General features: G+C 37.3%; 1 protein-coding gene across 3 annotated transcripts in view; it reads right to left on the reverse strand.

Moving 5' to 3' along the window:
• UCHL5 (ubiquitin C-terminal hydrolase L5) overlaps positions 1–13,328 on the reverse strand; it is a 26,844-nt gene that overhangs the window by 12,937 nt on the left and 579 nt on the right. For all 3 annotated transcript variants that reach the window (XM_067535203.1, XM_067535202.1, XM_067535204.1), the window contains exons 2-3: positions 9,684–9,747; positions 7,759–7,864 (exon numbers count right to left, since the gene is read on the reverse strand). In XM_067535203.1, the coding sequence (XP_067391304.1) occupies positions 7,759–7,864; positions 9,684–9,747 (170 nt within the window). The remainder of the gene's footprint in view (positions 1–7,758; positions 7,865–9,683; positions 9,748–13,328) is intronic.

Below are 13,328 nucleotides of genomic sequence, written 5' to 3' on the forward strand. Positions count from 1 at the left end.
GGGTTGGATGGGAAATCAACATGGTAACTGAAGATGAAGATGGGCAATTCAGATGACAGCCAGATGTACAAGAGCAAAAACAGAAAGGAAGATTGTTACCTAACCCCACTCCCACCTTTTGTCTCTTATTTGGTTCTGCTAGTATTTCCCCAGGTATTTGTCCTTTCACTTAAGCACTTGTGTTGATAGCAACTGCAGCATGGCATAAGGCTATCTTAAATAAGCTAGTACCAAGCTTTTGGCTTTACTGTTTAAACCCAACATCATAAATCCACCCATAAACCAATACACAGCTATAGCATATCCTAGAGCACTGATGTAACATGCTCCCAGTGATAGTCATCATCAGCTTGAGTTTCTGGGTTGATTTCCATGTGTAGCACCAGATACAGTGCAATGCAGTATTCCAGTCCACTGTCTCATGGATAGGGGAGAAGTACTTTGGTCTTGTAAGTCAGATATTCTCTTTTTCAAAGAGTTCTGGAGAACCAAAGAGGATAAGGGCTGTGGGTCTTGCATGATGATACATAGATTTGTATCATTGTGATCTTGTAGATTCATCTTCTAAATTTCTGCATGCCACAAACTACCTGATTTTACCAGATCTGCACCCAAATGCAACTATGTTACTGTAGGTATATTTGGATTCTAAGAGTTATTTTCAGCACAAGAACAATTTTATTAATTTTACCCTTCAGAACAAAGGTAAATTCTCTCTATTAGTTATACTCCATTATAGACAATCCCTCTATGACTGTGACTGTATTATATGTACCGTGAGCTGCAAATTTTTGGTAATTAAGTCATGTCTATTAACCTGATTAATTCTCAAATTGTGCCAACAATCACCTGGAGTAATTTAGCACTGCTAGCCCTGCAAACACCATGGGCTTGATCTTTAACCAAGTTAAGTTAATGGGAATGTTGCAAGAACAAAACAAATCTCCTCAGATTAGTTGGATGCAGTTCTGCCTAAAATCCATTCTTCGTCAATGACTCTTCTTCCTGCTCCAAGTACAATATACTCAAGTTCCTAGCAGGGTGGATTGAGTTAATAAGGCGATTTACATCATTGATTTAAATCATCAAGAGAAAATCAATTATTTAAATCAAGTTTCCTACTGATATTTCTTCACTTATTTCTTAAACAATGGTGCAAATCTGATCACTAAAACATGTTAATTTACAACTCTATACAGTATTTTACAACATCTAGGAGGATATATTTTGTGTAATTTTTAGATAAATTAATAAAAATCAAGTTAGGAAATACTCATAACACTCATTACCTGTGTCAAGCTGCAAATGCAGCAGCAGCACATTAGGAATGGTAAGAACTAAATCTCTCTCTCACTCACACACTCACTCACTCACACTATCACTTATATTTTATTAAACTAAATCTTAAATGTTATATAAATGTATCATATTTGCAATTGCAGCAGTCTCCTGAGTTGCCGGCTGTCAATTTTCTTAACTCTAACAGAGTCATCACAACACTAAACATACCGTCCTTAAAACTTCTACAACTAGCTTCTACAACATCTTCCACACTTCCACTGTCATTTTTATTCATAGACTGAAACAAAAATATGAGTTTTCCTGCTTTTTCAACTCCCAGTCGATTTCTTAGCTTTGAGTGAAGAATACCAAATGATAGAAATATTCTCTCTGCGCCCACAGAAGCAGCTACTGCTGTGAAAAGTTGGCTTAGCAACTGAAGGAACTCTGTTTCAATGTGCCTGGCTAATGATTTCCACTAATTCAGGGGAATGGCTTTGTTCAAAACATCATTAATAAACATGTGCCGTTTAAATGGTTCCGTTCCAGCCCTGAAATTTATTACGACTGGCATAACTGAGGAGTGATTTTGAGATGCAATGGCAGCAGCATCTTCTTCAGAAATTAGGCATCTACCTTTATATATGCTTGTTACAGAAGTACTTGTCATCTTCAACAACATTTTCTTTTATTCCTGGAGAAGACGTACTTAAGTTTTTGGCTAAAAGATGCATTAAATGGGCACTGCAGCCATACGTAATTAAAGAGCATTCTTCAGTTTCTTCTTCTAAGTATCTTCTCATCTTTGCCACGTTTGCAGCATTGTCTGTAACAAAACTGCACACTTGAAAACTCTAATAAACTGAACAAAAAATCAACTGTCATTGCCACTTCTTTTAAATATTCTGTTGTGTGGGCATTGCCTGATGTATCTATTGTTTCTGAAAGATATGCAACCCCATCTTCTGTTGTAACACAGGCACATATTACTGGATCATTGTGTATATTGTTCCATCCATCAAGGCTTAAACTGGAAAATTTGCCCTCAGTATTTCTTGCAAGTTCCTTTTCATACACTGTATCAAGCAACCTTCCCCCAGACATTGGTGGTCTACCAGGTGGAGTGTAACCTGATTGTAAGGACTCAACCATGTCAATGAAGTGTTTGTTGTTAATGTGAAAGGGAGAATTTGTGGCATAAATGAACGGAGCAATCTTTCCATCTATGGTGTCTTGTTGGTATTTGCTGGTCTTTACTACAAATCTATTCACGGTGGTGGTTTTACTGGATGATTGAAATCTTTTGCTTGCTACTGATACTTTGTTGGCTGAAATACGTTTAGTTGCAGCACTACTGCTAAAAGTACCAATGGATGACTCTGAAGTTGTTGCAGATAGACAGTCAGTCAAAGTCTCTTATGCTTAAATGAAATCCTGAAACAAAACTCAAAAATGATTTTGAATAGTCGTTCTTCTCAGTTCTTCTCACTTTATTATTCAGTTAATCATTTACATTTCCTTTTAGCAAGGATGCAGATTCGATTCCAAATTTACCAAAACAGCTAAGACTGACTGCACTTAGAGTGCACTTAATTTTGGAGTAAAGCCCCATAGAACTCACTGGCACTTCTGTTTTTTGAAAAAACAAGTGTAGGATGGGGTTCCCTTGGGAAACTGAGTTATGCTGAGGTAAAATAGGGAATAGACTTATGGCAACACCACTATGGTTTGTGGCCATGATGTTCCAAAATAAGGGGCATGTATTATGTAATATAAAATAAGAAAATGACACCCTGTGGCAACTGGCAACTTTAGATTTCTCTTACTGCAGCTTTCTGTACCATATTCTTGGATGATCTATTCTAAACCTAGCTAACTAATAAAACAAGCCATAAGGATTAGCTAAGCTAAACTTTTTTTTCTAGAAACATCCAATGTAGCAAACAACTTGGGAATTTACTTGTTAAATCATACTTATACTAAAAGGCATAGAGAGTCTTGAAGAATGATACACTGCGAAGTGAATTATTTAAGTTACTAACCAGTTGATCCACATTGTTCTTCAATCATTTTCTCCCAATAAGCAGTTTTCATTATGATGTTTCATTCTTGGAACTAGGCCCTGAATCTCCTCCTTACACTTGACACATTTTCTTTTTTTTTTTTTTTTAAACCAAGAGAAGGAATTTCTTCAAAATATTCCCAGAAGCCATGACAGTTTTTCTGTGGCAAAAATGTGGGGGAATATAGGAAGCTGTGTGTACACTGAATAAGGTCTTCCCTTTTTCTTTCCAGTCCACTCCACTGTTCCTTTCTACTCTGCCTCCGTCCTTTGTCTCTCTCTAACTCCTCCTGCCTTGCTTGGCCTAGATCCACCACCACATAAGCACAGAACAACAACAATCCTATCCAGCCTGTCTCTCTTTGCACGTGTGACTTTAGTCTGCTGAGAAACAAAAATGGAAAGTCGAGAACTTTCAAGAAGCAAGAGCTGGTAATTAGGCTGGACAGACTAGAGCCATAAATTCATTTTTATGAGACTAAGTGTAGGTTTAGCATGTTTGTGATGAGATTTAATTGTAATTTATTTTTTAAACGAGAGAGAAATTTAGTATTTTATTGATATTTTAAAAAATAAATAAATAAAAACAATTTTTTTTATTTTTATCCACTCTGGTTCCCAGTTAGTGTTCTATCATGCTACTGCAAAGTAGTGAATGAATACTCAGTAAGAATTCATGTGTCATCCTGATATTTGAGTAGTACAGCCTTAGAGAAACGAGATGGGTCTATTTCCCCCAGATCTTTGTGCGAAGCCATGAGCAACTGTTTTCTTGGGAAACAGTGGTTTGCAAAAAGATTAACAATTATTGAACACTTTAGTGGCAGCATTAACCCATGCAACCACTTTGTGGAAAATAACATTAAGAGTCTGGTTTAACAACACACAGACGTTAAGACATTCAGAGTTAAGGCTGAAACAGTATCCTTAGCTCACCTTATTGTGCCTAGGTATCCTAGCTCAAGTGGCATGTAAGACCAAAGTTCAGAGGCCCCAAATACTAGCCCATATCATACCTAGGCATAACAGGGAGGCCAAATTAAACATGAGAACATATAAAACTGACCAAGATAATAAAATGTTAATAAGCATACATATTAAACTGACTCATATCATTCAATTTATTTTTCAAAATACTCAAGCTCTACTAACCTCCAATACAGAGTAGTTGTTAGATTTCAATTACTAACACACAACTACAGGGCATGTATTTACATTTACAGCATGTGCTGTAAAAAGCACTCAAAAACATTCAAAGTTTGTTTTTAGATCGTTCCATTGCTATGTGCGGTATTTTAAGTAATTTTATAAAGACACTATTTAGAGTTATCTTTTCATGTAAAGTTTATTTTGAAATCTTCTTTAAAAACTTTCAAGATTTGAAGATGTATGGAAATGTATGTACAAACCGAATTGTAGTGATACCACCTTCATTTAGTTTCCATATTGTAGTACTGCCATACAAGGATATACATTTAGTCTTGTCAATATAAGGATTTCTCATTACATTATAAAAATTTCTCAGCACAGACTATAAGGTCTCTATCTAAATTATAATTTTTTTAAAGAGAAAACATATGAAAGGAGAGGATGGCCCAAAATTTGGGTTTTGAGAGCAAAAAAGTTGGGATCCTCAAGCTGTTTGGTACTCTTTCTTTTTTTTTTTTTTTTTTTAAAAGAAACTATGCAAACTGACAGGTCACCAATCCCCAATGTTTACTACTCCATTGGCTTACTGCAGGCTTACACAATTGCCATAAAAGTTTGCTTGCCTAGGCAGAAGATCTGCTCACACTCCCTTACACTATGGTTTTACCTACAAAAGATATTTTATTCACCCATTCTTAAAAAAAACAAAACACCCCCCCCCACACACACACACAGTGGGAAGACTTTATAAAATAGTGATCTGTTCTGAAGATGACCTGCAAAAACAAAAAAACGAAACCACGCTTACGTCCCTTTTTGCTTCTCAATGATGTATAAAGAAAGTTTTATTCCCCCCCCTCTTTTTTTTAAAAAAAAAAGAAAACTAAAAAAAATCAGCTTTTGTCTTCCCTGGTTTTTCTGGAAGACTTATTGGGTTGCTCTCAGACCACAATTGATGGGTCTGATTCTATAATTTCTTTACTGTAGGTTTACTTTCCCCTACATTTTAATCTCTAAAAGTTATATAGGTATTTATGAAGACATCAAGACAAGTTTTAAACAGTCTCATTAGAAAAAAAAAGTCTTCCCTCTTAATCATCAGCTTTCACTCATCCGTAAATCATAATTTTACAAGTTCCTTAGTCACACTAAATGTTTCATTCTAGACAAACATGGATTTCTAATGTAAAAAACAAACAAGGAAACACTTTCAAGCATACTTATATCAAGTGCTTTGATTTAGTTAAGCCACTGCATTTGTCTAATACAGAAAAAGCCAAAGAAGCAAAAAAGGTACCAGCTTACTCCCGCCACCCCCATGTAGGTCATTTTTAAAAATATTTGATGCCATCACGTGGCAAAATCATGAACTACTACTTTAAGAGTAGTTACCTGTGTACATTAGCTACTTTACACAATTTAAAAGAAATACAACAAATATATTGGTACAGTAGACCACAGTCACTCCAGAGCAGTCATTATTGCCTGTAAGAGAGTACCCAAGAAAGCCTAATGACTTCCCTTTCTCCCATTACACAGATGAGCTGTATCTTCAGGATGCAGAGAATGCCAAGAGCCTGGGAAATTAAAGACTCACTTCTTCCACCCTTGCTTTGAGGTTTCCTAGCTTTTCCATTTAAAATGTTAATGTCACCTGAGCTTAGTCTCTGTATTTGCATTCTATAGTTCAATTTCAATAACCATATGAAAGCAGTTGTTAAACACCAAGTGCAAAGCTTCAGAAACATGCCACTTCCCCCTCCCTCCCAAAAAATGAAACCAACAGCCTACAGGGGATGCCAGGAGCAGGAAAAGGACGGGTAGCACAACCTGCCACTAGGAGGCACTCAAGAGGCGAGTTCCCCCCTCCACCACAACTTGGTATTACAAGACTCCCTTCCCGTCAAGAAGGGATGTCAATGCTGTGTGATGCTTACTCCTGTCTCTAATGCAGATCAGATATCCTATTTCAGGCTTGACAGTGAGCCCGACAGCCATGACGCTGTCCAAATAACTCAGTCCCAGCTCTGGGCCCTTTAAATTCAGCCCTTCGCAGGGGCCACCAAAACGCCTAGTCCCCTTTTTGGTGTTTACACCACTTTGCCAGAGGTCGGTGGAGGAACCCACACTCCCCTTGATACCTGGTTTCAACACAGGAACCCTATAAACAGCAGCCATGTTCTGCTCACTTTGATTCATTGCTGCTACTTCCCTGTGCCACCTCCCACTTGGCTCCTTTATCTTCACACTTCACCTTAGGGTTAAAGTTCTCATGTCCCCTCTCCCCCACAGCTTAAGCAAATGCAGCCAGAACCAAGCTCTAGTTGCTCCTCTCTCTGGCCAAAAGAGCTCAAGGAACATCTCCTTGCCCCTCTGGTCCCAGCCAAAAACTAACCTACTAAGGCACTACAGCTCCTTTTATCCGAGCCTCCTGGGCTCTGATTGGCTGCTTCTGCAGCCTTTCTAGGCAGGCCTAGAGGATCCACCTTTGCTGCTTCTTTCCTGGGGTGGGGTGAGTAGGACACAGGGCATCTAATATAGGGAGCCAAAAAAGCTCGTAACAGCCAGTCATGCATACCTATATGCATTTTTTATAAAATTACTACTAAACTATCTTCTTGTGATTAGAAAATATACATTTGATCTGGTTACTCTTTTTTGTTTTTATAGCTCACTAGTGATATACATTGCCTGCCAAAGCAAAAATACAAGATTTTGTATTAGTGCAGGGATCTGTAATGATGTAAGATGGATTTCATTAGCATAAACATTTTCAGTAATTAGTTTCAAACCTTATGTATTACTAAAATAAATAATTTAAAGGGATAACTTTCAGATCAAGTCTGTACAGAAAACTGTTAAATATGGCTCTAGGATGTGAACATTCCATAATGAAGAGCATTTGAGAAATATAGTGTTAACAGCTCAGCTTTGATGGACTGAAACAATTTTTTACTATAATCTTTTGTTGAAAGTGGTTTCAAAATATCATTCTTCCATGAGGATTTAAGGGGAAAAAAAAACAACCTTCAAAATAATCCTTTATGGTACTGAAAGGAAGTTTTAAAATTATCATTTTCATTTACTCTTCAAGTTCCTTCTCCCAACAGAATTTTACTTTTCTGTGGCTGGCAAGATTTTAATCTGACTAAACATACCTTGTAAGTAATTGTTCACCTTTGTGCACTCTTCAGTTATCTTTTGTTATTCTGTATTAAAAATCCTGTTTCATGGGTCATTTAAGGAAGTCATTAAAATTACTGTACCTGTTTAGCAAAAAATATTGTGTCTAGTCTAGAATCCTGAACAACAGAGCCTGCTGGCTCTTCTCCCGGCTGCCACTTAAAGAGGAAGATCAGCCCATGAACAGGTCTATAAAATAAAAAGTCAAAGCAGAAAAAGTGTGTTGGTAAAGAACTGCACAAACTATTTCTAATCAAAGTGTATCATCATCATCTAATAAGACAACTCAGTTAACTCTTCCTTTCTAAGCACAGGAAATTAGGCTCAGACTTCCAGATGTTGCCTTTAACTTTGAATGATTAAATAGTTTCAGAGATGCTACCCACAATTCCAGTTGGAGTTGCTGCTTAAATAGCATTTTTGAAATGTCAAAATTTGGCTCATTGGTCACTTGATAAACTGGGCTTTAAGTGCCAATTTGCTTCAGCTCTAATACACATTTTGACAGTGAGATTAAAGAAATCCAGTATGTATTAACCTTAGACCCTGTTCCTCGCCACCCGCACAAGAAACAAACAGTTCCCTGCATGATGTACCTGGTGATTTTATCAGTAACACTATTTGTAATGCTTTCTTTAGAAACAAATATCAGAATCATTAGCCAATCACTGATAAGAACTGGAACTGTAAGTTTGGTATTCCTGTGGTGCACAAAAGGCAAAATTCATAAAGCTAAGATCTCCTGTGAAGATTTCATATTCTGAGTTCTCAATCTGTAAAATGAGGGTAATTCGTCCTTTCCCTCCATCATTTGTTTACCTTGTCTATTTAAGTTGACATCTGTAAGGGACACTCTCTTACTACGTTTGTACATTATCCAGCACAAGGGAACACTGATCTCATTTGGGCCTCCACGTATTACCATAATACTAATAATAATATTTAGGGAGGGAAAAGTCCTTCTAAAAATATTTTAGGAAATGTTTTAAAAAAGCATTAGGACAGATTTTTTTCCTCATCACAGTAATCTGAATTTAGTGTCAGCTCTAAAATAAAGGCCACAGACACAACTATAGAAATGAAAAAGTCAGTCTGTGCTCATATGCATTGGTGTCAAGTTCACTACTACAGCTATAAGAAGAGATGCTTCTTTAACGGCTCGAATATACAATTTTTTCCCAAGTGCTTTTAAAATGTGATAGCTAACAGGTTTTAAAAATGCGAATGTAGACAGGGCAAGTTATGTTTGAGACATCTAGTCTCAAACACATTCCTAATATAAGAAGCTCTAGTGAGATAGCAGTTGAGACCATACATTCTGTACTTCTTGTCCTATTTTCTGGAAGATAAATTATATAGATGTAGGATATTTCCACAGGAGTGACAAACTAGATTAGTGACACTTTTCTTTTAAGGAACTATAAATTGACAAATACAATACTCCTAATCAATCAGACACACAGAATGACAACAAAGTTATGATGACTGGAGGGGTTTGGCAGGAAAGAGTTTGTAGTTGTGCACAACTGCAGTAAATCAATTTAAGGTGATAGATGCTTTAAATACCACTGCAAAAACCCAAAGAATAGGGAAGGTAATTGACTTGCCTAAGAACACTTAGTAAGTCAATGGCAATGCTGATTAATTCCCAGTCCCACATTCTGGCCACTGGATTATGTTGCTTTCCATAAAGAGGGAAGCTAGTTTAAACAGTAAAGGCACACAATCTGGCCACTGGATTATGTTGCTTTCCATAAAGAGGGAAGCTAGTTTAAACAGTAAAGGCACACAGTAAAGGCACATTTGAAAGTCCACTAACTTGAACATACTGTATATTGAATGCTTAAAATCCTGGCAAACTGCTGTGGAAATAAAAAACCAGACAGTGTATTGGACAAACAGCAATGTAATATGTCTTCAGTTCAAAGAATTTCAAATAAACAAATCTTATATAAGGAGACTGCAAGATATAAAAGCACAGATTGCTTTTGCAGATCCAATAGCTTACTTCAATTTTTCAAAGTTCTCTGGCTCCAGACTCCATATTTCTTCAACTTGTGCTCCCCTGCAACCTGAAAGAGCAAAGATATATAGTTTTAAACCATCCTAAATTGAAAAAGGACATATACACACACACTTAAAGGCACTTACTTATAAATAATACCAGATTTAAAAAGAAAAAGCCTATGATTGGTATGAATGAAAGATGAGAAAAATTAGTTTATTCCAGTTTATGTACATTTTATAAAGAGAGCACTGTTAAATGGACAGAATGTCACTGTTTCATTAGTCAGCCTCCCTCTTTGAAAATCAGCAGGAGGTATTTTGAATCAAGCATAATATACAAAAGTACTTAAAACTTTTATTTTTCAAAATTACCTGATTTCAAGTTACGCAAGACTCAAAATATTAAGCACTTCTATCACAGGTTTCCTTCGATAAAGGACCTCAAAATATTTTGTGAACATTAGTTAAATCTTATTACAACCCAGTAGAAGGGGATTATACATTATTTGAAGTGTGAAAAACAAACATAAGTTTAGTGACCCAACCAAGGTCAAAACAAACCAAGTCAGAGACAGAGCCAAGAACAGAATAAAGAAATCCTGACTTCCAGTCCTAACAACATAGGAGATGACATACTAGATGTACAGTGGATAACCAATATATCTATACAGGAAGTTTCTTCCTACTCCAAAAAGTTAGGGGTAAACTTCTGTCTTTAAGGCTGGGGATTTACAGCAGGTCTAATGTAGTAGCAAATATTCTTAGGTGTCCATTTTTTTCCCCTTCAATCCTACTGTTCTCTACATCAAACATATCTTGTGATGATTTGCGCCGCAAATTACGTCTGCATTCGTTAAATAAATTAATCAGTTTTGAATCTCCTCCCTTTTAATTTCATTTGTCATCCCCTTATTCTTATGCGAGCAAGGGTAAGCAGGAGTACCCAATACATTTCTCCTAAACTACAGCAAATGGCAAGCAAACTCACAGTCAGTTTCTGTGCAGTTTCTGAAGCTTTAAAAACAAAACATTTCTGAAAGCAGAGTAAAGTTAGCAGCATTCTTTTAAAATCATTAATTTCTTACAAGACCTATAAATGCAATTAGTGTTTATTTTATTTAAGCTATATATTAGTAGTAACACTAACAACAACCATTACCTCATAGCAGTACCTTCCATCAGAAAAAGTAATCGTGATTCGCAAACATTATTATAGCATCATGTAGCCAAAGTAGAATTATCAGCCTCATTTTTTTTTTTTTTTTTTTTTTTTTTTTTTAAAAAGGAGCACATTTGGGTACAAGAAAATTTAGTGACTTGTTCACCACAAAGGAAGTCTATGACTAAGCCAAGGAGATAAGCCCAGGAACTCCCAGACCTATGCCTTTAGCCACAAAAATCTTCCATTCTTTGCAAGAATAAGCAACAGCACAAAAGCAAAGCAGGGGGACAGGGGAGAAGAAAGAAATCATTGTTGATTGAATAAGAAACAGTCAAATACTTTAATGGAGAACTGCAAGAATCTCATAAGGCCACTAATCTTCACTTTGTGACAGACAGCAATTTTAAAATATAGTAGCTAAAAGCATGTAAAAAATCTGAGGGTTTTGCAACACTACATAAACACATTAGTTTGAATTAATATTCATTCAGATTTAACTATTGCACAAATAATTTTATAAAAATCAAGTCAGTGCTTGTGAAAGATGCAAACTAGGCAATCCTGGAGACTAAAGTTCTCAGTTTGCCAGTAAACCAAGTGTCAGTACAAGCTTTCTGCACAGCTTCCAAATATGCCCTAGCTTTCACTCAGTAAAAATGAGAATGGTTCAGTCTTCATAGTCCATTTTCAGTTTTTCACTTCGCTGATAACACCGTCAACCACCATGTCAATTAAGAGGTGGACATTTAAACCAGGAGAGAGAGAACCAATCTTTTTTCATAACATAGTACCATGTTTAACCAATCAAAACCAGTCCTCGGATGTGTCTTGGAATTTTTTGTTTCAATCCTCAAGCTTCAAATGACACTCTGGGTTCCACTCTAATAAAAAAATTGTCCAAAGAACTGACAAAATGTTTTATTGATGAATATTTGTAGCATATGAGGACATGCTGCAAAAGGATAAGGAAGCCTATTTCAGTGTCAGTCCGGAAGCGTGAATAAGGAGCAGGTTCCACCAAAGACAAATAGTCAAATTATCCCTAGTGAAGGAGGTTGCAGATACAGAGTTTGAGAGGTCTCTTGCTTTATATATCAGACACACTGCCAGTACAATTCACAAGGCACCAGCTACTGATCTACTGTCAAATCTGGTCATTATTTAACAAGATCAAATTTGACCCTGATCCAAACATAAAATAAAAAACATTCTTTATCCCATTACCAGTCCTTTGCATCATCCAGCTGCCAAATTATATTAATTCCTTCCTCATTATCTGTAGAAGAAATTAAATTAGCCGTCCCAAGAGTTTACTGAACTAAGACTGTGTAAAACAGAGTTTGTAAAGTTTTCTAGATATGTACAAGTGAAAAGATATGTACTAGATCTAATGGAAAACTGTATCTGTGTCTGAAGACTCCAGCATAGGAACACTGTAACTTGTAAACTATTGCATTTCATCTTCACAGCCATGAAGGATAAACATTTTTTATTTTAAAAAAAGTTTATGGGTTGCAGAAACTGATGGCTTAGACTCCTACACTTGTGTCACTAATGAATGGGTTTTCCAAGTCCCGATGTAGCAAGTCAGACACATTCCTGGGTCAGGTAAGTGAGGAAGAAAAAAGCGAAGCAAGAAGTAGCATGCCTGGAACTGTAAATCAAAATAGTCCACTGAAGGACTCTAATCTACTGTGTGGCCTTGGATAAGTCACTTTGGGCCAAGTTCTACAGTGATTTACAATTCATACAATCCCACAGTGCCAATGGCATTGCATTTGGTGCAAGTCAATGCAGCACTTGGTCCTCTGAAACTTAACATCCCTATTTGTGAAATGAAGACATTATTTACCTACCTCACACACAAGTTTCCTGAGTATTAGTTACCATTAACAAAGTTCTTGGAAGATGCAAGTGCGCTATGTAAGTATTGTGTCTTCAATACAACATATATATTGACACAGAAGAAACCTCTCACAGATCAGCAAGTGCCTGCTCATGCAGACCTGTGTCCAGGTTTGTCCATTCAGGATTTTTTTTAAAGTTATTCTCATAATGCTAACATGTACACCCTGGGCAGGCCTCACTCTAGCTACTGAGTGAGGGCAAAATCGGCCTTAAAGAAACAGCATCAGTTCAGTGCTTGAGGGCCGCAGCCACCTCGTAACAACCACATCCTAGAGCACAGATGGGACCCGACTGGTTTCTTTGGGAGCTGAGCCATGCTGCAGGCTGGGATGCGTCGAGGCAAGCTGACGAGTGCGAGCGGCAAAGCGGGCTGTAGCTTCCCAGGCGAAGAGCGGGCGCTGCAGGTGCTGCGCCCTCCCGGCGGACGGGGACGTCTAGCCCGCGAGAATTTGAGCATCTCACCGCCCGACCCCACCAGAGGAAAACCGCCGCCTCACCCCGTCTCGTCCCATCCGCCCCTGACAGGACTGGGGGGTGCCGCCTCTGAAGTGGCTAAAGGCGAGGTTCAGGCGGAGG

The sequence above is a fragment of the Emydura macquarii genome, unplaced genomic scaffold (genome assembly GCF_026122565.2).
Source record: "Emydura macquarii macquarii isolate MOO-44397 ecotype Brisbane River unplaced genomic scaffold, CSIRO-AGI_Emac_v2 contig_3477, whole genome shotgun sequence".
In the NCBI taxonomy this organism is placed as follows: Eukaryota; Metazoa; Chordata; order Testudines; family Chelidae; genus Emydura; species Emydura macquarii.